Here is a 22,037-nt window from a genome sequence, read left to right as displayed (position 1 = left end):
GTCATCTACTAGATGTCTAGATCTGTTTCCAAACAAGCAAGGTGTCATTGTGTTTCAAGTGTGGCTATGAGTGCAGCAGCAGAGGTAGCAGCATCACCTATTTCCACGACAATAACAGCTCCCTGGTGCCTCAATACCGGCACCCGAGGCATGCAGACAAAACAGAATCTGACGCGGTCCCTGAAGCTGCTTCTCTGGGGTTGTCATGGCCATAGCTGCCAAGGAGAGCAGGTGCTGCTGTGAGCTGGTAGGACTAGGGCAGGCTGTGTCTGAGCACTGCACGAGAAACCATGCTGCCCTCGGACACAGAAGACATGGGGATGCCAGCTCAGACCAGGGCACCCTGGCACTCTCTCTGGCTGCCTCTTGTCCATGAAGCAAGAACAATGGCTTTAGAATGTTTTCGTTTAACAGGAGAGGCCGACACTTGGCAGGGCCATCTCACACCTTGGTGTCTGGGTGAAGAAGCCCATTGAAGGAAGGGTTAATCAGAGCAAGAGGACCATGGTTACTGGGCACAACAAGCTTAAGAGTGACGCCCCAAAGTCCAAGATGCTACATTAACTAGAAACTACTATGCTTAAAAAAGGCAACTCTAGGTTGGGTGCAGGGTCTCGTGCCTATAAACCCCTCTACTTGGGAGGCTGAGGGAGGACTGCTTGAGGCCATGAGTTCAAGACTGCAGTGAGTCATGATTGTGGCACTGTACTCCAGCCTGGGTGCCGAAGACCCTGTCTCTTTTTTTTTTTTTTCTGAGACAGTCTCACTGTTGCCCAGGCTAGAGTGCAGTGGCGTGGTCTTGGCTCACTGCAGCCTCTGCCTCCTGGGTTCAAGGGATCCCTCACCTCAGCCTCCCAGGAGCTGCCACTACAAGTCTGCAGCACCAAGCATGGCTGATTTTTTAATTTTTAGTAGTTTTGACATGTTGGCCAGGCTGGTCTTGAACTCCCAGCCAATCTCAAAGTGCTGGGATTACAGCTGTGAGCACGAGCCCAACCTCGCCTCTTTAAAAAGAAAAAACACAAGTCCACTCTGAAGTCAGCCTCTGTAACTTCCCCACAAGAAAACCGTTTTACATCAGTCACTAACCAAACAACCAACAGTGCTTTAACACAGAAACTAAGGCATTATCCAGGGCTTGGACTGTCTTTCAAGAAAGCCCCAAATCCCCTGGCAGGAAGTCACAGCAGTGAAGCCCCATCCCAGGCCCAGTTGTTCCCACGAAACACACCACGTGGAGACCCAGCATGACTGCCGACTGATTCCAAGTCCCCAGAAGGGCTTTATTTTTTCTTTTCAACATCCTGTTCTGCGGCTTCCTTGGCTCTTTTTGCCCGTATGCCGAAGAGCCGGGCGTTGGCACGGGCCATACGGAGACTAGCGAAGGCTTTGAAATTCTTCTCTTCCTCAGTGATCACTCGAGCTTTCTCCTTCTTATAGACCTAGAAGAGAAAGACAGGTTGTTAAACCCACATGCACCAAAGGGCAAGGGAACAACCAAGCGTCAGCAGAACCCGGAGGACCTCCCGGGGATTGGGGGTCAGGTTCGCTGCCATAAGCACTGCTGAAAAGCAACCCTGAGTCAATCACCTTCCCTGGGATTTAAAAAAAAAAAAAAAAAAAAAAAGAAAAACCCTCCCTGAGCTGGACATGGCGGCTCAGGCCTGTAAACCCAGCAATTCAAAACCAATGTAAGCAGCACAGAGAAACTCTCTTTCCAACAACAACAAAAAAAACACAAAACAAACAAAAACACTTCCCAATGTATGGCTTCGTGGTTGCAAGAAGTAAAAACTAAGAAGAAATGTTCCTTTCCGCAAACCTCCACACCCACAACTGCCACTATTAACTTTCTTAAGCCTGCTCCCCATCTCAGATACCCACGTGTTCACCCACTGATCTCGTCTAAAGCCTGGATTTGAGCAAGTGTCCACTTACGTTCCGGATGGGCATGACCGGTCCGGTCAGCTGGGTGGCTAGTTTCAGTTCTTCAGCCTGTTGGTGAATGAGAAGAGTTAAGTGGGTTTGGCCGCACTGCTGCAAGGACTCCACCCTCACCTGGCCCCAAACTTTCCCCTGGGGATTCCGTGTTCAGGACCAGTGTCTGAGCCTTTTCTACAGCACACTTTGTGGCCCCAGTGTTAACAACAGTCCTTATTAGTTAGGTGACTACCTTACTGAGTTGACGGAACACGCACGAGACAGTTATCTACCTGTGAACCACGGGCGGGGCAGAGAAAACTGCTCCCTAATTCAACTACCCGGAAACGTATACAATGGACTCTTTATCAACCTTATCCTACAAGGTCTTTCTAGAAATATTTTGGAATATGAAGCATTTTAGGGAGAGCAACGTCAATGGAAAAAGCTGCCTCCAAGTCACACAGCCTTACCATGTCCATTAAGGTTATCTCTGCGGAAACGCACAGGTGAACCTTAGCAGTCCCGCTTAGCTCATCATCCACAATGTTTTGGTTCTTCTCACCCCAGCAAGACCCAGGGACGGGTGTCACTGATAAAGGAGCCAAGCCTCACTGTCCCCGCGCCCCAGGACGGCCAGAGAGCCGTGTACTCACAGAACTGTCTCCCTTCTTGGGGGCCGAGGGCTTCCTGGGGAAGAGGATGAGTTTGGAGCGGTACTCCTTCAGCCGCTGCACGTTGGCCTGCAGGGACTCCGTGGACTTGTTCCGCCTCCTCGGATCCACAGAAATGCCGATGGTCCGGGCCACCTTCTTGTGAATGCCGGCCACCTGCCCCAGAACCAGAGAGAGATGGAGACAGGCCCGGGCTTTCTCCAGCCCCGAGGCCTGGATGAAAAGCCTCAGCAATCAGATGGAAAAGGGTTCAAATGCGCTTTCATCAAGGCCGTACAGCGATTCCGGAGAATGTCATCACGCGACTGAGGCCAACAGAGGGGACTTCGGGGCCTTCCTGACACCGCAGCGCTGCCAGTACTCACCCTGAGCTCCTCCAGGCTGAAGCCGCGGCCGGCGCGCACCTTCGTGTGGTACCGAACCGTGGGGCAGCGCACGATGGGCCGGATGGGCCCCGACGCGGGGCGCGGGGCGATGCGGCGCGCCTTGGCTTGCCGGGCCTTACGTCTGGTGGAGAGAAGCGCAGCGGCGGTCACCCTTGCCTAAGGCCGCCAGGCCAGCGCTCCGCGACGGTCGCAGACAGCGCCCCCCGCCCTGGCATCGGCCACCCGCAAACCAAGGCGCAGCCGCGGGCACGAGCCCCAGGGGCAGCCCCGAGCGCAGGGCTCACCTGCGGATCTTCCGGGCCGGCTGGTTGAACCACGTGGCCACGCGCCGCTGCCAGTCCTTGTGGAAGTGGGGCTTCAAGACCATGCCATTCCGGCTGGGCGCCATGGCTGCCTACGGCCCTGCGGCTGCGGACGAGAGGGGAGCGAGTGAGAGGCCGGACCCCGGGCGCGCGCACCCCCCGGGCCTCCGCCCCGAATCCTCCACACTGGGCCGTCCGGCCGCGCCTAGAGCCCGGGCAGCGGCCGAACGCTGTCTGCGAAGAAGAAGGGGCCCAACCACTCCCGCGTTGGCTGCAGCGCCAGGCCGATGGCGCTGGATGATGCCCAAAGGCCAGGACCCAGTCTCGCTCACCTCCCGCGAAGGAAAACAGCCGAGCGGAAAGGAAGCGGCCCCGCAATGCACTCTGGGATGATAGCAGGGCCGGCCAACCAGAAGCGCCGGGCGCTCTGACCAATCAGAGCTCCGAAAGGAGGAACTGACGTCGCCGCGGCTCTCCCGGCAGCCCTAGGGCCGCCGTCGCAGACATGTTGCCGCTGAGAATGCGGCGGGGCGGCCGTGATTCCTGGGCCTTGAGTAACCGACGGCCGGACTTGCTTGACGTCCGCCGTTACTGCCCCGGCGCTTCAGCCGCTGCGCGGGCCGCGGCCGAGTCCTGTCTTGCGGGCTAACGCGCGCGAGTCCGGTATGTGGGCCGACGGCGAACGGGCGACGCCCGAGGAATTCTAAGTTTGTCCACATTTGTGAGACACATTTGCAGCGCAAAGGCAGAAAAACTTCAATGACATCCGAGTTTGCGCAACCTAAGGCCTTCGTCCCTGTTCCAGCGTTTATTCTCCTCCCATCCATTTAGAACATTTGTGGTTTTTTTTTTTTTTTTGGAGACGGAGTCTCGCTCCGTCGCCCAGGCTGGAGTGCAATGGCGCGATCTCGGCCCATGCAACCTCCGCGTCCCAGGTTCAAGCAATTCTGCCTCAGCCTCCCGAGTAGCTGGGATTACAGGCGCCCGCCGCCACACCCTGCTAATTTTTGGTATTTTAGTAGACGGAGTTACTGTTGGCCTCTGTCGCTTTCCCTTGGCCCAGGATTAGGTGACTTCTCTAAGGTCAGGGGTACCCGACTGAAAATGTCACACTCTGACCTGCTGTGCCTACTGTCTTCCTTCACAAAGAAAAGCATCAACAAAAAGCCAGCTCTTATTCTCTAGTATAAGTCTGTGAAGGCACCATCCATCTTACTGCTACCTGGAAACCTTTAAATTCCAATAACCCTCTTTCTTCCCTACCCTCACCCAATCACCACGCTTCCTCCTGGTAAAACTTAATTCACTTTTTTTTTTTTGAGACGGAGTCTCCCTCTGTTGCCCAGGCTGGAGTTCAGTGGTGCGATCTCTGTTCACTGCAAGTTCTGCCTCCCGGGTTCACGCCATTCTCCTGCCTCTGCCTCCCAAGTAGCTGGGACTACAGGCGCCCACCATCACGCCCAGCTGATTTTTTGTATTTTTAGTACAGACGGGGTTTCGCTGTGTTAGCCAGGATGGTCTCGATCTCCTGACCTCGCGATCCGCCCGCCTGGGCCTCCCAAAGTGCTGGGATTACAGGCGTGAGCCACCGTGCCTGGCCAACTTAATCCACATTTTAAGAATTTCACAGTTCCAGCACTTTGGGAGGCTGAGGTGGGCGGATCTACCCGAGGTCAAGAGTTTGAGATCACCCTGGCTAACATGGTGAAACCCTGTCTCTACTAAAAATACAGAAAAGCTGGGCGTGGTGGCGCATGCCTGTAATCCTAGCTACTTAGGAGGCTGAGTCACCAGAATTGCTTGAACTGGGGAGGCAGAGGTTGCAGTGAGCCAACATCACATTACTGCACTCTAGCCTGGGCAACAGAGCAAGACTCAGTCTCAAAAAGGAAAAAAAAGTATTTCACAGGCCAGGCACGGTGGCTCATGCCTGTAAATCCCAGAACTTTGGGAGGCCAAGGCGGGTGGATCACCTGAGGTCAGGAGTTGGAGACCGGCCTAGCCAACATGGCGAAATCCCGCCTCTACTAAAAATACAAAAATTAGCCGTGTGTGGTTGTGTACATCTGTAATCCTAGCTACTCCAGAGAGTAGGACAGGGGAATCACTTGAACCCAGGAGGCAGAGGTTACAGTGAGTCGAGACTGCACCACTGCACTGCAGCCTGGGTGAGAGAGTTAAGCCTCTGTCTCAAAAATGAAAAATTTAAGAGCTGGGCGTGCTGGCTCACACCTGTAATCCCAGCACTTTGGGAGCCCAAGGCAGGCGGATCACGAGGTCAGGAGATCGAGACCATCCTGGCTAACATGGTGAAACCCCGACTCTACTAAAAATACAAAAAATTAGCCGGGTGTGGTGGCAGGCACCTGTGGTCCCAACTACTTGGGAGGCTGAGGCAGGAGAATGGCGTGAACCCGGGAGGCGGAGGTTGCAGTGACCCAAGATCGTGCCACTGCACTCCAGCCTGGACTACAGAGCAAGATTCCATCTCCAAAAACAAATAATAATAATAATTTAAAAATAATAAATTAATTTCACAAAAGGCTTGGCACAGTGGCTCACACCTGTAATCCCAACACATTGGGAGGCCAAGGCAGGAGGATCACTTGAACTCAGAAATTCGAATCTAGCCCTGTCTCTACAAAAAGTACAAAAATTAGTCGGGCATAATGGTGCGTGCCTGTGGTCCCAGCTACTTGGGAGGCTGAGTCAGGAGGATTGCTTGAGCCCAGAAGATCGAGGCTGCAGTGAGCCGAGATGGCGCCACTGCACTCTAGCCTGGGCGACAGAGCAAGACTCTGCCAAAAACCAACACAACAGCAAAAAAAACCAATTACCGAGGACACTACCCTTGGCTACACCAGCTAAAACCCTCCCAACGATGTGCTGGTCTTTGGATTTGGAGAACTGGGACAAAGGTCAAGGCATCTCTCAGAGATGCCACCCTCGGGTGTGTGACTGCACCTGTGGCTGCCTCCTTACTGCTCCGCCAGCGTTTCAGTGTTGCAGCAACAAGAGGACAATCCACTCACGTCACTGCACCACAGGGAGGGCGGAAGCAAGGGGGCCGGAGTGGGAGCCGCATGCCCCGGAACTCAGGGCCAGGGTGTCCTGGGTCGTCTTCTATCCCTACAGGGTCCAGGCCCCAGATTCCTACAGAAGGAGTTTTTCACTTAGTCCCTGCATTACTCAAATTATAAACTGAAACCACAAGACCCTGTGATCCAGGGCAAGCCCACCAGCTCCTCTGCATTACAGCTGGCCAGAAAATGCAAATGTAGATTTTCCAACTACAGAGTTTATTAGTAAAGTATCTCAACAATTCTCAGAGCAGTAAAAACCAAGGCATCCCCAACACTGCATGCGTGACTAGACCAGCAAGAAGTCCTCAACTTGCACCAGTCCACATGGCAGCAGGGGGCAGTGGTGAGTCCTCCGGAGCCCAGTGCCTGGGCCTGACTGTGTGGCCCCATTGATGAGTGAGCTGGATGACAGGGCCGCTGGAGATAGGACAATCGGCTCACAGGGTCCTTTCATGTCTGATCCCCTTAGCATTCCGAGGGAGCCACAGGAACTGGGGCGGCCGTGCAAGCGTCGGCATGAACAGGGTTCTGTTCGGAGTCTGAATGCTCTGCTGCCTCTGGCTGGCCTCAGCCACACTGGGAACGACTGTCTATAACCCTGGGAACTCGAAGTGTTCCATGCTCACTCGGGAAGCACTGATAACCTTCCCCATAGGGGAAACGACTCACAAACACAGGACTCCGTCAGTAGTTTCTGCAGAGAAACTTAAAATCATGAAAAGGGTCATCAATAAACAGATCTCAGAAGTCGCTGTGCAGAGACTACTGAGGGCCGCGAGAGGAAGTGCAAACCTCAGCTGAAAAGCAACTCAGGGTGGCTGAGTAAGCCCTCACTTCCCGGACCACCCGCACGTGCGGCCAACACCTCCCAACTACTTGGGCCAAGTCGGCTCTTCGCCTCCAAGTGGAGGCTGCTGGGTCTCTTCGGTCTCCTCCTCGCCCAAGTCCTGTTTCTCCCTCTGGGCGTCGATCCACCTCTGCGGTGCGATCATTTTCTTCGGCCCATGGGGCGGCGGGCCAATGAGAGCCTCAATATCCTCATAGTTTATCACTTCCTTTTCCAGAAGGGCGTTTGCCAGCTAGAAAGAACAGGCATAGCAGTGTGTGAGTCCCCAGGGCAGACAGAGCATCTCTATGTCCTGGGGAGGTGGCAAGAGGCGTGAGGGCCTGTCTGTGTGCAGGACACCCAGGACAGGCCACTTTCCCAGGGAAGCGGAGGCACGGAGGCAGCTCCGAAAGAAGAATCACCCCCATCTCAACCTCATAAATGATTTTCTGGCAGCCAGCCTCATTAATTCTACTTCTATTCAAAATCTTGGCTTATTTTTGGCAACTGCAATTTCTTTCACCAAACAAGACGTGTGTGTCTACAGGGAAGGAGACGGGTAAAATGCTGAACCCTCCTGATTGAGGAGAGCAGCACTGGGAGAAGGAATCTGAGGCGAAGTTGTGTGAGCTGGGACCTCTCAAGTTGGGGAAGTGAATTTCTACCACTCTAGGTGGGATCCTGGAAAACACATGAGATACCGACTGTCCTGTGCCGGCGGACCTGCCTCTGGGGTGGCCTCTGGGGTGGCCTGGCCCGACCACAGAAAACACTGCCACAGCCACATTTCACTGGTTTCTGTGAAGGCAGAACTCTTCCAGAATTTTTTTTTTTTTTTTTGTTAATTACCTGCTCCTTTCCTCACTCTTCCGGATTTTTTAAAGAAAATGGTAACCCCTGAAGCTAGGGTGATTTACCTGTGGCTGTATTGCAAGAGACAAACACTTCCTCTCTAGGGCTGGTGTGGGATTTTACTAAGTTCTGCAACCCACTGAGTGTGTGAGTGGCTGACAGTTCATACACGGGGCAGACACGCCACTCCTCAGCCAGTGAGAAGCCTCGCCTGCAGCTTTGCTCCCGTTGTGGCTCCCACTGTGGTGTGCCCGAGCTCTGCAGAGCTGCTTTGTCAACCGTGATGAGCATGGGTCCACAGGCAGGCCTGCTTCAGCCGGGGACGGCACCGCCCACACCTGCCCAGAGGCGGCTGCTGCTGGTTGGGGACGACAGCTTAAGGGCCCCAAACACGATCCCCACGTGACACACAGTGCTCGCTTGAAAGACACAAGGGGAGGCTGAAGAAACAACGACCTATCCACTGCCTACCCATCTGTTCACAACATGGGACAAAGAGCCGTGCGCCTCTCCTGAGTTCTAAGCAGCAGTTCCCAAACCCAGGGACACAAACGTTCACTCCAGCTCTGCCCACTGTGAGAAACACATCAGACAATCCCAACTGAGGAACGTCCTACAAAACATGAGACCAATCCTCAAAACTGCCAAAGCCCTCAAAACAAGGGAGGTCTGAGGAACTGTCACCCCAGAGGAGCCTAAGAAGATGGGCGATCAAACGCCACGTGGACTCCTAAGACCAGAAAGGACACTGGGGAGACTCAGCACATCTGAATCACGTGTGGACCCAACACCGCGGGTCGGCGGGGGCTCCTCAGGTGGGAGGACTGCCCCATGGGGGCCTCCACGGGAGCGAGGCAGGGTGGCAGGGAGCTCTCTGCACCGCGCCTGCAACTTTTCTACATCTAAGACTATAATCAGCGCGGGGCTGTGGCTCACGCCTGTAATCCCAACACTTGGGGAGGCCGAGGCAGGCAGATCACCTGAGGTCAGGAGTTCAAGACCAGCCTGGCCAACGTGGTAAAACCCCACCTCTACCAAAAATACAAAAATTAGCTGGGCATGGTGACGCGTGCCTGTAATCCCAGCCACTTGGGAGGCTGAGATAGGAGAATGCTTGAACTGGGGAGGTGGAGGTGGCAGTAAGCTAAGATTGCACCACTGCACTCCAGCCTCGTGACAGAGAGAGACTCCATCTCAAAAAAAAAAAAAAAAAAAAAAGCCTGGTGTGTTGGTGCGTGCCTGCAGTCCCAGCTACTCGAGAGGCTGAGGAAGGAGAATCGCTGGAACCCGGGAGGCAGAGGTTGCAGTGAGCCAAGATGTCGCCATTGCACTCCAGCCTGGGTGACAGAGCAAGACTTTGTCTCAAAAAAAAAAAGAAAAAAAAATTCCTACTCTAAAATTAAAACTTTATTTAAAAAAAAAGTTCAAGAAAAAAGCGTAAGACTTGGGAAAAGATTAAACAAAACTGACAAAACATTGGTAATTGCTAATGGCAGGAACAGGCACAGGAGACTTTGTGGCAGCCTTCTTTCTACCTTGGGGGAACACACTTGACGAGTTCAGGATAAAAAGTACGGAACACGTAAGTTTCAGTTGAGCTGGGTAGAATTCACATCGGCCAGAGTGTTCTCTGTACTCTGTGTGCCTTGGAAATACTTCACGAGAGGGTTGGGGACCGTGGGTGCTGTGTGGACACTGTGCGACGCCGTAGCCCCCACGCCTGGCCAGGGCCTCACCGCCTGCAACTTGTCCAGGTTGTCCTGCAGCACCTTCTCGGTGTGTCTGTAGGCCTTGGCCACCAGCAGTCTTGCTTCCTGTGAGTGGAGGGAACTGTGTCAGGGGCAAGGCTGGCCGCCTGGCTCCAGCACCAAAGCACAGAAAAGAAATGCCAGACTGGGAACACGGCCTTTCCCCTCCCAGGAGGAACAGGACTCCTCAGCCGACAGGTGGTCTCCTGCCCCTGTGACCACTGCCAGGAAAGCAGGGCTCCGCATGCCAGCCCACCCACCCACACCCACCCACAGCTGCCTCACAGGCACACACCGGCCCTTCCTGGCCCAGTCTGAAGGACATGTGGGCCCTGGGTCTATTGCTCGGTGTATTTATTTGATATTCTTCCCAGATTCACATCTATAATTTCATTAGGAGCATCTATGTCCTCATTTGAGAAGAAAATACTCCACAGGTGGGAACTACAGCAGAGCCCAGAAGAAGAAACCCAGGTGGGGCCTGCAGCTGAGCTCAGCTGGGGTGGCCGTGGGCGGCCCTTGTGTGGCAGACCCAGGGACTCCCTTCCTGGGGAGCACAGAGGGCAGCGGTGTGGCCAGAGCCGACTCACGTGGTCCATCATCTGCTGCAGGCCTTGGCTGAAGGGGCGCCGCCCGATGCCCATGAGGCCCTCCTGCGCCTCAGGGAAGGAGATGGGCCCGATGCCAGGTGCCATCCCAAACTGCTTCACCATGGAGTAGGCAATGCGGGTGACCTTCCTCAGGTCGTCCTGTGCCCCTGGAGGGCGGGGTCAAGACAGAGGGATCCTCAGCACTGCAGGCGCAGAGCAGCGCTGGGCCCCAGGTGTCCCGGTCAGAGCGCTGAGGCAGCACCACCTCCCCATCCCCTTCCTCCCGAGGACCCACCGTGAAGCTGGACAGTGAGGACGTTGGCACCTCGCCACTGTTCCTTAAGAGAGTCTTAAAACTTTCAGAAATGCTCTTTTATTTGGAAATCTAGAAACTGGGGGCATACTGGAGCTCACTGCATGGCAGTTCTCAAGCACAAGCCCAGGCCTATGCGAGGCAAACCCATGGACCTGGAGCCCAGGGGCCCCTGGGACCCTCCTTCAGCTCTCTGGATATCCCAGTGCAGTAATGGCTTCAGAACAATGAAGTTGCTTCAATTTTATTCCGTTTCCTGTAGCCATTACCAATAATTAACCAATTGAATGTGTTTAGAGTTGGCATATAAGTTAAGTTTTTGTCCAATTAAATTATCTAAAAAGTCTTGCTTAGCTCCAAATCTCTTATGACCACAACTTATCTTTTACAAAATACTTAATAAATTCAAAGCTACGTCTACACCAGATTCACCCCATGGCATGCACTGGAACAGAAGGAATCATGCAGGGAAAAGCGCTCTGAAACCTCCAGGGCCCGTGCCGCTGCTCCTCACCAGAAGTGACCTTGTTGAAGGACAGTGCTTCCGAGGCCCGTCCCCCCAGGGCCATGCACATCCGCTCAAACAGCTGCTCCTTGGTGAAGAGGTGCTGGTCTCTGGGGAGCATCTGAGCAAAGCCCAGGGCGGCGTTCGTCCGAGGGGCTATGGAGACCTGCACAAGGTCAAGATGACCCAGGTCAGTAGGCAGGATGTGTGGGCTTTGAGGAGGAAGGTGTGGGACTAAGAGGTCTCCGTCATTAAAGTGTCTCAAAGCAGGAAGGCAAACGTGCAGCATCTTTTACAACAACAGGGGATCCTAACACTCTAGATGGCCAGCCCAGAGACAGCAGCGTTCCCACCACAGGTGCCTGTTCACACACTGTCGGCAAGTGTCTTCTCATACATGACTAGACAGGCAGGGAGTCAAGAAGACAAGGCCCGTAAAAGACAGCTGAGAGGCGAAGGACAAGTTTCACCCCCGATGGCCACTGCGCTGACCCCTCACACCAGCGACAGCTACTGAGGGTTCAGAGCAATGAGAACCCCACGATGCTGAGGCAGCAGAGGCTGTCCTCACCTCTGCTGCTCCCCCACACCCCCACATCAGGTGTGCAAGGAGGTGGGCGCAGGGCAACGTGCTAACTCGACAACATGGAACCGCTGAGTGGGAGACGGACGGAGACAGCGCAGGGGCTGGCCCAGCTGCTGTTTCTGAGAATTGTGGCGGCGAGATGGCCACATCCAAGTGCTCTGAGAATCCCGAGGACGCTTAATTTAAAATCTAAAACTAGGCTGGGCGGGGTCGCTCACATCTGTGATCTCAGTACTTTGGGAGTTAGAGGTGGGCAGATTGCATGAGCCCAGGAGTTCGAGACTAGCCTGGGCAACATAACGAGACCCCTTCGCTACAAAAAATATAAAAATCACTCGAGCCACCAGTGGGGCGTGCCTGTAGTCCCAGCTATGCAGGAGGCTGAGGTAGGAGGATCGTGTGAGCCCGGAAGGTCGAGGCTGCAGTGAGCTGTGATCGCACCACTGGACTCCGGTCTGGGCAACAGAGAGAGAAACTCTGTCTCAAAACAAAAAAAAGCTCTAAATAACGGCTGCAGTGATGATTGCATTAATGACCAAAACCATAACAGCCAATTCACAACCTTTTCCTGGCAGGACACTGAGCCTTGGGAAAGAGACTCACTTTTTCACTGTGACTATCTGACTTTTGCCCATCAAATACAGTAAAAATTCTTTTTTTTTTCCCTTTGAGAGAGAGTCTTGCTCTGTCACCCAGGCTGGAGTACAGTGGCACAGTCTTGGCTCACTGCAGACTCTGCCTCCCGGGTTTCAGCGATTCTTGTGCCTCTACCTCTCAAGTGGCTAGGGTTATAGGTACGCACCACCACGCACAGCTAATTCTTTTGTATTTTTGGTAGAGATGGGGTTTCACCAGGTTGGCCAGGCTGGTCTCGAACTCCTGACCTCAAGTGATCCGCCCGCCTTGGCCTCCCAAAGTCCCTGCATTAATTTTGATTTCTTGACATACCGTGTTAAAACGTCGTGTTCACTGCTGAGTTTTTTAGTGTCCCATAAATGGGACCCCCAGCTGAGTGTCCACTCGCCCCACAGTGGGCCTAGCTCTGGTCCCATGACTGTGGTGCACATCGCCAAGGAGCAGCACGGATCTGGTCCCCAAACGCTGCCTCAGCCCTGCTGAGACCCTGGGATGGGCAGGATGCTCTCTGATTAACACCCAACTTTGCTACAACTCACACCTGAGAACCAATCACGGAGACCAGCACTGACAAACCAAGCTGGCAACTGCTACACCGTATGCATTGTTTGCAGTGAACCCTGAGGCGGGAACACAGCACTGCCGCCTTCTCAGGTGAGCCTCAAACCTGCACGGGTTCCTGGGGCTCCACTGTAAAGACGGCACCTGCGTTCCGAGTAGAGCCCTCCTCTTGGCAGCACTCGGACTCCCGGTGGTGGAGCCACGTCTTAGAGAAGCTGTAACATCACCATTTGGTAAGAATAAATGTCCGTCGAGTTCACAGCTGCCTACAAGAGTAGTTTTTTGTTTGTTTGTTTGAAGTAGAGACAGTTTTGCCCTGTTGGCCAGGCTGGTCTTGAACTCCTGACCTCAGGTGATCCACCATGCCCAGCCTAGAATAGTATTTTTTAAATGTACACTCAACTCACTTCTTTCCAATGTTAGGAGTCATTTGGGGTGGACAGGCAAAGTCAGTGAAACCCCATTGCATGGTGTAACCTTCCACGAGTCACCCCAGTAGCAGCACCATGCTCCGATGTGACACAGCCCACTCCTGCCTCCCACGTCCGAGTTACCGCCCATCAGTCGCCACCCACCCTGCTCCATGGATCATGACAGTGGCAGGCTTTCCTCTCACATGACCTACAGACACAGGCGGGACTCCCCAGTCAGCTACACACATAGGCGGGACTCCCCAGTCAGCTACAGACACAGGCGGGACTCCCCAGTCAGCTACACACATAGGCGGGACTCCCCAGTCAGCTACAGACACAGGCGGGACTCCCCAGTCACCTTTGGCCAAGGCCCGTGGAGCCGGCACCTGCCAAGACCCACCTTCATCACGGCCTCCGTGTGCTCCAGCATCCAGCCCACCAAGGCGTGGCCTGACTCATGAAACGCAACCACTTTCTGTTCTTCCTTGGACAGGATCTTGCTCTTTTTGGCAGTCCCTGAAAGAATGCCAGGGTATGAGTTGGGCACGGTAGCTCATACCTGTAATCCCAGCACTTTGGGAGGCCAAGGCGGGTGGATGACCTGAGGACAGGAGTTCGAGACCAGCCCGACCAATATGGTGAAACCCCGTCCCTACTAAAAATAGAAAAATTAGCTAGGTGTGATGGCGGGCGCCTGTAGTCCCAGCTACTTGGGAGGCTGAGGCAAGAGAATCACTTGAACCTGGGAGACGGAGGTTATAGTAGGGCAAGATCATGCCACTGCACTCCAGGCTGGGCGACAGAGCAAGACTCCGTCTCAAAAAACAAACAAAAAAGAATGCCAGGGGGTGTGAGCTGAGGCCCCGGCCTCTCCCTGGCTGGGCCCTGCTCCTGCCCCGTGTGGTCAAAGCAAGGCTCTCTCTGCACATCTGCCTCTTGGAGCTGCAGCCGCGGCTCTGGACACCCCAACTCAAAACGACACTCTTCAGGTCAAAGAGCTGTTGAAGGAGGTCGTGATTTTTTCTTTTATAAATGTTGCAATCATCGAAATAGCTCCTGCTGCTTTTAGGAACAAGTGCAACCCTCTGAGGAGTGTCTCCTCCTGCCCCATGGTTGGGGTGGGGGCGCCGCAGGGCCGGGGCAAGGGTCACAGAACAGCAGCTTTTGACTTTCTCCCTGGCAGGATGGGCAGAGGTCTCCTCTGAGTTACGGGCCTCCTGCTTACTTTCCCTCTCCCCTCAGACCTGGAGGGGCAGCTCCCATCCCCATCATTCTGGATCCTTATGGCTTCTACTCAGCCCTTCAGAAGCTTTTTGCCTCAGGGACAAGGCTTTTTTTCTGTCAGTGACAGGGTCTCACTCTGTTGCCCAGGCTGGAGGGCAGTGGTGTGATCACGGCTCACTGTCGCTTCAACCTCCCAGCTGCTGAGTAGCTGAGACCAGAGGTGTGCTCCACCACCATGCCTGGCTAATACTCTTTATTCTTTTCTTTTCTTTTAAGAGATGGGGTCTTGCTGTATTGCCCAGGCTGGTCTCAAACTCCTGGCCTCAAGCAATTCTCCTGCCTCAGCCCCCAAAGTGCTGGGATTACAGGCATGAGCCACAGTGCCCAGCCAGGGACAAATGTTTGCATTAAATCTCCCCTGTTCAGCTTACTGGTGAGGCTTCATTTCCTGTCTCAGATTTTCCACACATCTGTAAGTGTCCATTCTGTACAACCTGAATCAGCTCGCGGTCCTGAGCACTCAAGTACGTCATGTATTTTCTTTCAACTGGCTTGTAGTTCCCACTCAGTCCTTCCTGCTTTGCTACTATTATCAAAAGCTTATCAATTTCCACATAAAAGTAAATGGTTACACGAAAATAAATTTCAGTAAGACACAGGCAGCGCCAGTCCTCTCGACCCGCAGGGCTGTCGGAGAGAAGCCAGGTGTGTTTTGCAGTGTCTGGCACAGCAGCTGCTCCATTCCTCTGCAGGGACCCACTGCTTTCCCAAGCTGAAGCCCTGGGGACCTGCGAGAGGCATGTTTGTGCTAGGAATTCACTCGAATTGAGGGTGAGGAACTCAATTCTCGCAGGGATAGCTCGCAAAGGAGGCTCGTGCTCCTCAAACACCTGGGGCAAGAACCACTTCCCTTTTCAAACGTTCAACCTGTCTCAGACTGACAGTGCGGGTCTGAACTCCACATTCCATGAGATGACTGATCACGTCTGGGTGTCGCCATCATAGCTATGGAAACCTCCAGCAGCTCCGATTCCCAGTTTGGTCCCCTCTCCTCACAGACGTCGCAGACCCCACACTGAGCAGCCACGGAACGGCAGTCAGAGGCGGCCAGCCCACCCGTCACCCGTCACCAAAACTCATCTCCTGTTCCTACTGACGGTCGGGACCATGAGTTTCACCAGAGGTGGTGCTGCAGATCCACACCTCTCCGCAGAGCCCCTGCTGCGCTGAAAGCACGGCTGTCCCTCCACGGCCACGGGCGGCAGCAGCCCTCCGGCCCACAGTCAGCGGCTGGAGCTCAGCCCCCACGGGGCTGGTGCTGGGGCTAGGCTGAGCCCACCACACCCAGGCTGGCAAGGCATTTTTAGTTTTTATTATTTTTATTTTTGGGGGGGCATTTTTTATTTTTATTTTTTCACTTTCTTTGGCAAGGCATTTTTTATTTCTGTTGGACGAGCGTCTACTCTTAGGTAAATCTGTGATATTTTAAACTAAGGAAAAGTACGAGGTGGTATAAAGACATGAGTTACGCAGAACTGAAACGCAACGTGTGTTCCTTCCTGTGTGATGGTTCCCTGCCACTAAATCACAGGACGCCCAGGCCTGGATCCAGCTCCATCCGCCTCACCTCTCAATACCTGCCCGGGTATTTCTGGGGTTCAAGCCCTGCTAAGGACGGCCTTCACCCAGGGCGCGCCCCCTGTACCTGCGAGGACGCGCTCCACGGCATACTCGAAGTTGAGAGTGTGCACGGAAGTGTGTCCCTCCCGCGCCGCGTGCAGCGCAGCCTCATTGCAGATGTTGGCGATGTCAGCCCCTGTCAACACAAGCAGCCACGGCGTGGGTGGGTGGGTGGGTTTCTGCTATCAGGGCTTAAGAGGAGGAAGGGGCCCTCAAGGAAGAACAAAGATGGCCGGGCGTGGTGGCTCACCCCTGTAATCCCAGCACTTTGGGAGGCTGAGGTGGGCAGATCACCTGAGGTCAGGAGTTTGAGACCAGCCTGGCCAACAGGGTGAAACCCTATCGCTACTAAAAATACAAAAATTAGCCGGGCGTGGTGGTGAGCGCCTGTAATCCCAGCTACTCAGGAGGCTGAGGCAGGAGAATCGGTTGAACCCAGGAGGCGGAGGCTGCGGGGAGCCAAGATCACGCCACTGCACTCCAGTCTGGGCGACAGAGTAGGACTCTGTCTCAAAATAAATAAGTAAATAAATAAAAGGAAGAACAAAGAGGGAAAAGAGACCAAGAACCAAGAGTGCTGGTGCGAGCGTGTGGGAGAGGCACGGGGAGCTGGCGCCAGGAGCAGGGGTGGGGAGAGCGGCAGGCGCCGGCGCCAGGAGCAGGGGTGGGGAGAGCGGCAGGCACTTGCACCGTGTTCCACTGAGGCCTTTCCACAGACGAGACACAGAACCGCCAGGCTCCATCCGCCCTGACGCCCGTCTCTCCTCCCAAGGGCAGTTAGTTCCACACCCCATCTTGTGGCTGATTCCACCTAACAGCTCATGAGCATTGATGGCAAAGAAATTAAAGGCTCTCTAGTAACCACAAAATTCTAGTGAAAGACCCTAACGAATAATCAAAGGGCAAATTCATCTCATAATAAACGGGAGGTTTGTTGACATTAACTTTTAAAATGTGAGCCACACAGCAGGAAAAGCATCTTGAGGTATGATTTCTATTTCTACAACTTGACAGAGACTGTGAGGGTCAGAGGGAGGCGGCTTTGCCGGGACTGCGTGGGCTGACTCCGGGTCTGACGGGAAACGCCGGGATGACTGGTCACCGTGTGGAAGCAACATAACTCCACTATCTCTGGAGTCAACACAGACCCGGAACCACCGTCTGCTTTTCCACCCCGGGGCGGAGGACGGAGTGCGGGTGCCGTCTGGACCTCCTGCTGCCCCACATACACATCAGCTCCCTCCCAGGCTTGTACTGAGCAGAGGCCCCCAGAGAAGGAGCAGCGCCCGCCCCACAGAGGAGGCCTCGATGCTGTGTGCGCAGGTGACACCACCTGCCCTCAGGACGTGACGCTGCCCAGGCTGCGGGTTGAGAACGTACCACTGAATCCTGGTGTCAGCTCTGCCAGACGCTGGGAGTAAAAGGTGCTGGACTGGGTCAGCTTCAGGCTCTTCAGGTGCTGCTCAAAAATCTCCCGCCTCTCCTGCCAGAACCAGGGGAGGACAGACCGTCGGGCTCAAGCCCAGTTACTGCCACAGGTGCGGCATGTTTTTCTGTGGGGGGGGGTCCCCGACGTGCCTGCCCTGAGGACAGGCCTCAGCTTCCCAAGTAGCTGGGATTACAAGTGTGTGCCATCACGCCTGACTGAGTTTTGTATTTTTAGTAGAGACGGGGTTTCGCAAAGTTGGCTAGGCTGGTCTCGAACTCCTGGCTTCAAGTGATCCACCTGCCTCGGCCTTCCAAAGTGCTGGGGTTACAGGCGTGAGCCACCATGCCTGGCCACAAGCAGCATTTTAAACATGAACAGAACACTGTTGGATGGCCGGGCCCAGTGGCTCACACCTGTAATCCTAGCACTTTGGGAGGCTGAAGCGGGCAGTCTGGCCAACACGGTGAAACCCCATCCCTACTAAAATACAAAAATTAGCCAGGCAAGACGGCAGGTGCCTGTAATCCCAGCTACTCGGGAGGCTGGGGCGGGACAATCACTTGAACCTGGGAGATGGTGGTTGCAGTGAGCTGAGATCGCGCCGCTGCACTCCAGCCTGGGGGATAGAGTGAGACTGTCTCAAAAAAAAAAAAAAAAAAAGAAAATGAAAAAAAAAAAAAAAGAGAACGCTCTTGGAAGGAGAGGTGGGTGGGGATCACTTGAGGCCAGGGGTTTGACACCAGCCTTGGCAACACAGCGAGACTCTGTTAAAAATTAACCAGCACGGCGGCGCACGCCCATAGTAGTTCCAGCTCCTCAGCTCGAGCCCTGAAGGTTGAGGCCGCAGTGAGTGGTGATCGCAGCACTGCACTCCAGCCTGGGTGACAGCGCAACACCCTTTCTCTAAAAATTAAAAGAAAAAATTAAAAAGAAAAAAAAATTATAGCAGAATAGCTAATGAAGCATGTCACACACAGCAAACGCTTATTCTGCAAAACTTCCAATTCCCACACATGTTCCATGCGTCTAAATCCTGATGTAAAATGTTTCTTACACAGTCAAAAAGCCAGGAGCCGCCCTCCCCTGGAGAAGCTGCACTCCCCTGGAGAAGCTGCACTCCCCTGGAGAAGCCGTGTCCCCTGGAGAAGCTGCCATCCCCTGGAGAAACAGTGTCCCCTGGAGAAGCCATGTCCCCTGGAGAAGCCGTGTCCCCTGGAGAAGCCATGTCCCCTGGAAAAGCAGTGTCCCCTGGAGAAGCCGTGTCCCAGCGGGAAGGGCTTCTGCTCCGCCCTTCACTCTCCATCCCAACAGAGGCTGAGCACCGGCTGAGAGCCGCTGAGCCCAGGCCTGCTCCCCAGGCTGCACTGATGGAACATTAACCCACCAGCAGACCCGGAGACCCTCTCTCCAAACCCTCCGCTCCATGAGCTGAACTCCTGCTCCCTCAGGGCAGCAACAAAGGCCCTTTGGCCAGGAAGTGTAACATCCAACCAGAGCCCTGTGACAGAGGAGGGATCAGGCGAGAGGCCTCAGGACTTCTACTCCCACCCCAATTTCAGGGCAGCTGCACAGTCCACGTCCCCAGAGCCCACGTCCCCAGAGCCCACGCTACGGATGGAAGGAAGTGATGCCACACAAGAATAAAGTTTCCCACAATTTTTCCTCCTGGATTTTGTTTCAAAGGATTTGCTATAAAAACCAGACTGAAACCCAGGATAAAAGGAAAACCAATAGCAGGTGAACAGAACTGCAAAACCCCCAGCAGTGAGTGCAGCCGTTGGGCAGGTCTGCCAGGGGGCGTGCAGCCAATGTGGGGGCCACAGCAGTGAGTGCAGCCGGTGGGCAGGTCTGCTGGGGGTGTGCAGCCGATGTGGGGGCCACAGCAGTGAGTGCAGCCGGTGGGCAGGTCTGCTGGGGGCGTGCAGCCGATGTGGGGGCCACAACAGTGAGTGCAGCCGGTGGGCAGGTCTGCTGGGGGTGTGCAGCCGATGTGGGGGCCATAGCAGTGAGTGCAGCCGGTGGGCAGGTCTGCTGGGGCCGTGCAGCCGATGTGGGGGCCACAGCAGTCAGTGCAGCCGGTGGGCAGGTCTGCTGGGGGTGTGCAGCCGATGTGGGGGCCACGCTGGACACTGCCAGCACCTGTGTGGCTGTGACAGGCTTCACACCAAGAAGTGTCTTAGAGGAGAGGCCAGACCACTCAGAACGAGTGGGGGCGGCCCAGGTGGAGTGGGAGAGGCTGGGGTCCTGGCTCTGACCTGCAGCGTGGGGAGATCAATGAAGACGTGCCGGTCCAGTCGGCCTGGCCTCATCAGAGCACCGTCCAAAATGTCAGCTCGGTTCGTGGACGCCAGGACGATGACATGGTCTGTGGTACCCATTCCTGAGGGGACAGAGCAGACAGTGGCTCTGAGGGTGGGGGTCCTGACACAACAGATTTCCCCTGCAGGTTCCCCTTCAGGACACAGGAGGGAGAGAGACCCCCCTAAGGCCCAGAGAGAAAGGAACAGCCCGGTCCTTCTGAACTAGGAGCCGTGATCCCCCATCGCTCCCAGCCAACATCGCCAGGAGGAACAGGAATCTGCCTATTTTGACAAGTGAAAACAGCAACGCCGTCCCTAGGGCTGGCTACTGAGGCAGAACTGTCCAAGGCCCTCCGGGAGCTCCCACAGCATCCTGGAGCGTCACCCTGTCTCACGGTGCCATCTGGGAGCCGGTCCTAACAGCCACCCCCCACCCACCGCCCTGTCATTATTATTGTGACTTTGTAACATTTTAGCTAACACCCAGCTTTAGGCTGTGACTTGGAAACATTTTATCTTCAACGTCTGGCCCTAGGCCCTGGGTTTCAGGCTTGACGTTTGTCATCGGAGAATTTAAAAGTGAGTCCAGAAACGATCACTGATCCCTGGTGTATGTGAACCTTGACTGGCCCTTGATGTGAATAAATCAACTGCGAAGAGAGATTTATGAAGCTGCTGGGAACACCTGACTGGATGCTCGTAAGAACGTTCAGGTGTTATGATGCTGTGGTGTTTCTCTGAATTTAAAGAAACGTACTCAGAGCATAGAAGATTCAAAACTATGGGTTTGCTTTAAAAGAATCCAGTCCACCAGGTGCAGTGGCTCACGCCTGTAGTCCCAGAACTTTGGGAGGCCGAGGCAGGCAGATCACGAGGCCAGGAGTCCAAGACGAGACTGGCCAAAATGGTGAAACCCCACAAAAGATACAAAAAATTAGCCGGGTGTGGTGGCGTGCACCTGTAATCCCAGTTACTCAGGAGGTTAAAGCAGAAGAATCGCTTGAACCTGGGAGGCGGAGGTTGCAGTGAGCCAAGATGACACCACTGCACTCCAGCCTGGGCTACAGGGCAAGACTCCGTCAGGAAAAAAAAAAAAAAAAAAAGAATCCACTGGTGGCCAGATGCGGTGGCTCACGCCTGTAATCCCAGCACTTTGGAAGGCTGAGGCAGGTGGATCACCTGAGGTCAGAAATTCTAGACCATCCTGGCCAAAAGGGTGAAACCTCATTTCTACTAAAATACAAAAATTAGCTGGGTGTGGCACATGCCTGTAATCCCGGCTACTCGGGAGACTGAGGCAGGAGAATCGCTTGAACCAGGAAGCAGAGGTTACAGTGAACCGAGATTGTGTCATTGTACTCCAGCCTGGGCGACAGAGCAAGACTCTCAAAAAAAAAAAAAAAAAATAGGAAAAGGAAAAGGTCCACAATAAACAGTGTTAAAAGTAAAGATGCGACAAGACCTACCTTGACTAATGTAAGAACAGGACCCACCGTGACTAATGTAAGAACAGGATATAGCCGGGCGCGGTGGCTCACGCCTGTAATCCCAGCACTTTGGGAGGCTGAGGAGGGCGGATCACAAGGTCAGCAGATGGAGACCATCCTGGCTAACATGGTGAAACCCCATCTCTACTAAAAATACAAAAAATTAGCTGGGCGTGGTGGCGGGCACCTGTAGTCCCAGCTACTCCGGAGGCTGAAGCAGGAGAATGGCGTGAACCTGAAGGGCGGAGCTTGCAGGGAGCCGAGATCACACCACTGCACTCCAGCCTGGGCGACAGAGCAAGACTCCGTCTCAAAAAAAAAAAAAAGAAAGAACAGGATCTACCATGACTAATGTAAGAGCAGGATCTACCGTGACTAATGTAAGAGCAGGATCTACCGTGACTAATATAAGGAACCCTTAATAATCCCAGCACGTTGGGAGGCCAAGGTGGGAGGACCATGTGAGCCTAGGAGGTGAAGGCTGCAGTGAGCTATGATCATGCCCCTATACTCCAGCCTGGG

At 54.4% G+C, this 22,037-nt stretch overlaps 2 protein-coding genes and 1 non-coding gene across 7 annotated transcripts in view; all 3 read right to left on the bottom strand.

The window, feature by feature from the left end:
• Positions 1 to 1,259: 1,259 nt before the first annotated feature.
• On the bottom strand, positions 1,260 to 4,053 carry RPL13 (ribosomal protein L13). 2 transcript variants are annotated; one of them, XM_034941155.3, is made up of 6 exons: positions 3,615 to 4,053; positions 3,265 to 3,388; positions 2,960 to 3,101; positions 2,577 to 2,750; positions 1,939 to 1,995; positions 1,260 to 1,442 (listed from the first exon to the last, which is right to left on the bottom strand). In XM_034941155.3, exons 2-6 carry the CDS (start codon positions 3,366 to 3,368, stop codon positions 1,284 to 1,286), a joined length of 636 nt encoding a protein of 211 aa, XP_034797046.1. In that variant the 5' UTR covers positions 3,369 to 3,388; positions 3,615 to 4,053; the 3' UTR covers positions 1,260 to 1,283. The 2 variants fall into 2 exon arrangements, with proteins under 2 accessions (XP_034797046.1, XP_054955328.1); XM_055099353.2 differs by having other exon boundaries at positions 3,540 to 3,625.
• Positions 2,811 to 2,894, bottom strand: LOC112437456 (small nucleolar RNA MBII-202). The gene has a single exon (XR_003026062.1). It is a non-coding gene; the product is annotated as a small nucleolar RNA MBII-202 (small nucleolar RNA).
• A 2,507-nt stretch (positions 4,054 to 6,560) lies between the features above and the next one.
• SPG7 (SPG7 matrix AAA peptidase subunit, paraplegin) overlaps positions 6,561 to 22,037 on the bottom strand; it is a 50,583-nt gene continuing 35,106 nt past the window's right edge. The window contains exons 10-17 of one of the 4 annotated variants that reach the window (XM_003805777.5): positions 19,984 to 20,108; positions 17,680 to 17,782; positions 16,325 to 16,435; positions 13,796 to 13,911; positions 11,209 to 11,365; positions 10,382 to 10,548; positions 9,780 to 9,857; positions 6,561 to 7,444 (exon numbers count right to left, since the gene is read on the bottom strand). In XM_003805777.5, the coding sequence (XP_003805825.2) occupies positions 7,238 to 7,444; positions 9,780 to 9,857; positions 10,382 to 10,548; positions 11,209 to 11,365; positions 13,796 to 13,911; positions 16,325 to 16,435; positions 17,680 to 17,782; positions 19,984 to 20,108 (1,064 nt within the window). In that variant the 3' untranslated portion in view covers positions 6,561 to 7,237. Of the gene's footprint in view, positions 7,445 to 7,471; positions 8,463 to 9,779; positions 9,858 to 10,381; positions 10,549 to 11,208; positions 11,366 to 13,795; positions 13,912 to 16,324; positions 16,436 to 17,679; positions 17,783 to 17,846; positions 18,632 to 19,983; positions 20,109 to 22,037 lie in introns of those variants that run through there. The other 3 variants (XM_034941095.3, XM_008974801.5, XM_055099352.2) reach the window with 3 other exon arrangements.

This window comes from Pan paniscus, chromosome 18 (genome assembly GCF_029289425.2).
Source record: "Pan paniscus chromosome 18, NHGRI_mPanPan1-v2.0_pri, whole genome shotgun sequence".
Lineage (NCBI taxonomy): Eukaryota > Metazoa > Chordata > Mammalia > Primates > Hominidae > Pan > Pan paniscus.
This window is presented reverse-complemented; position numbering and strand designations above follow the sequence as displayed.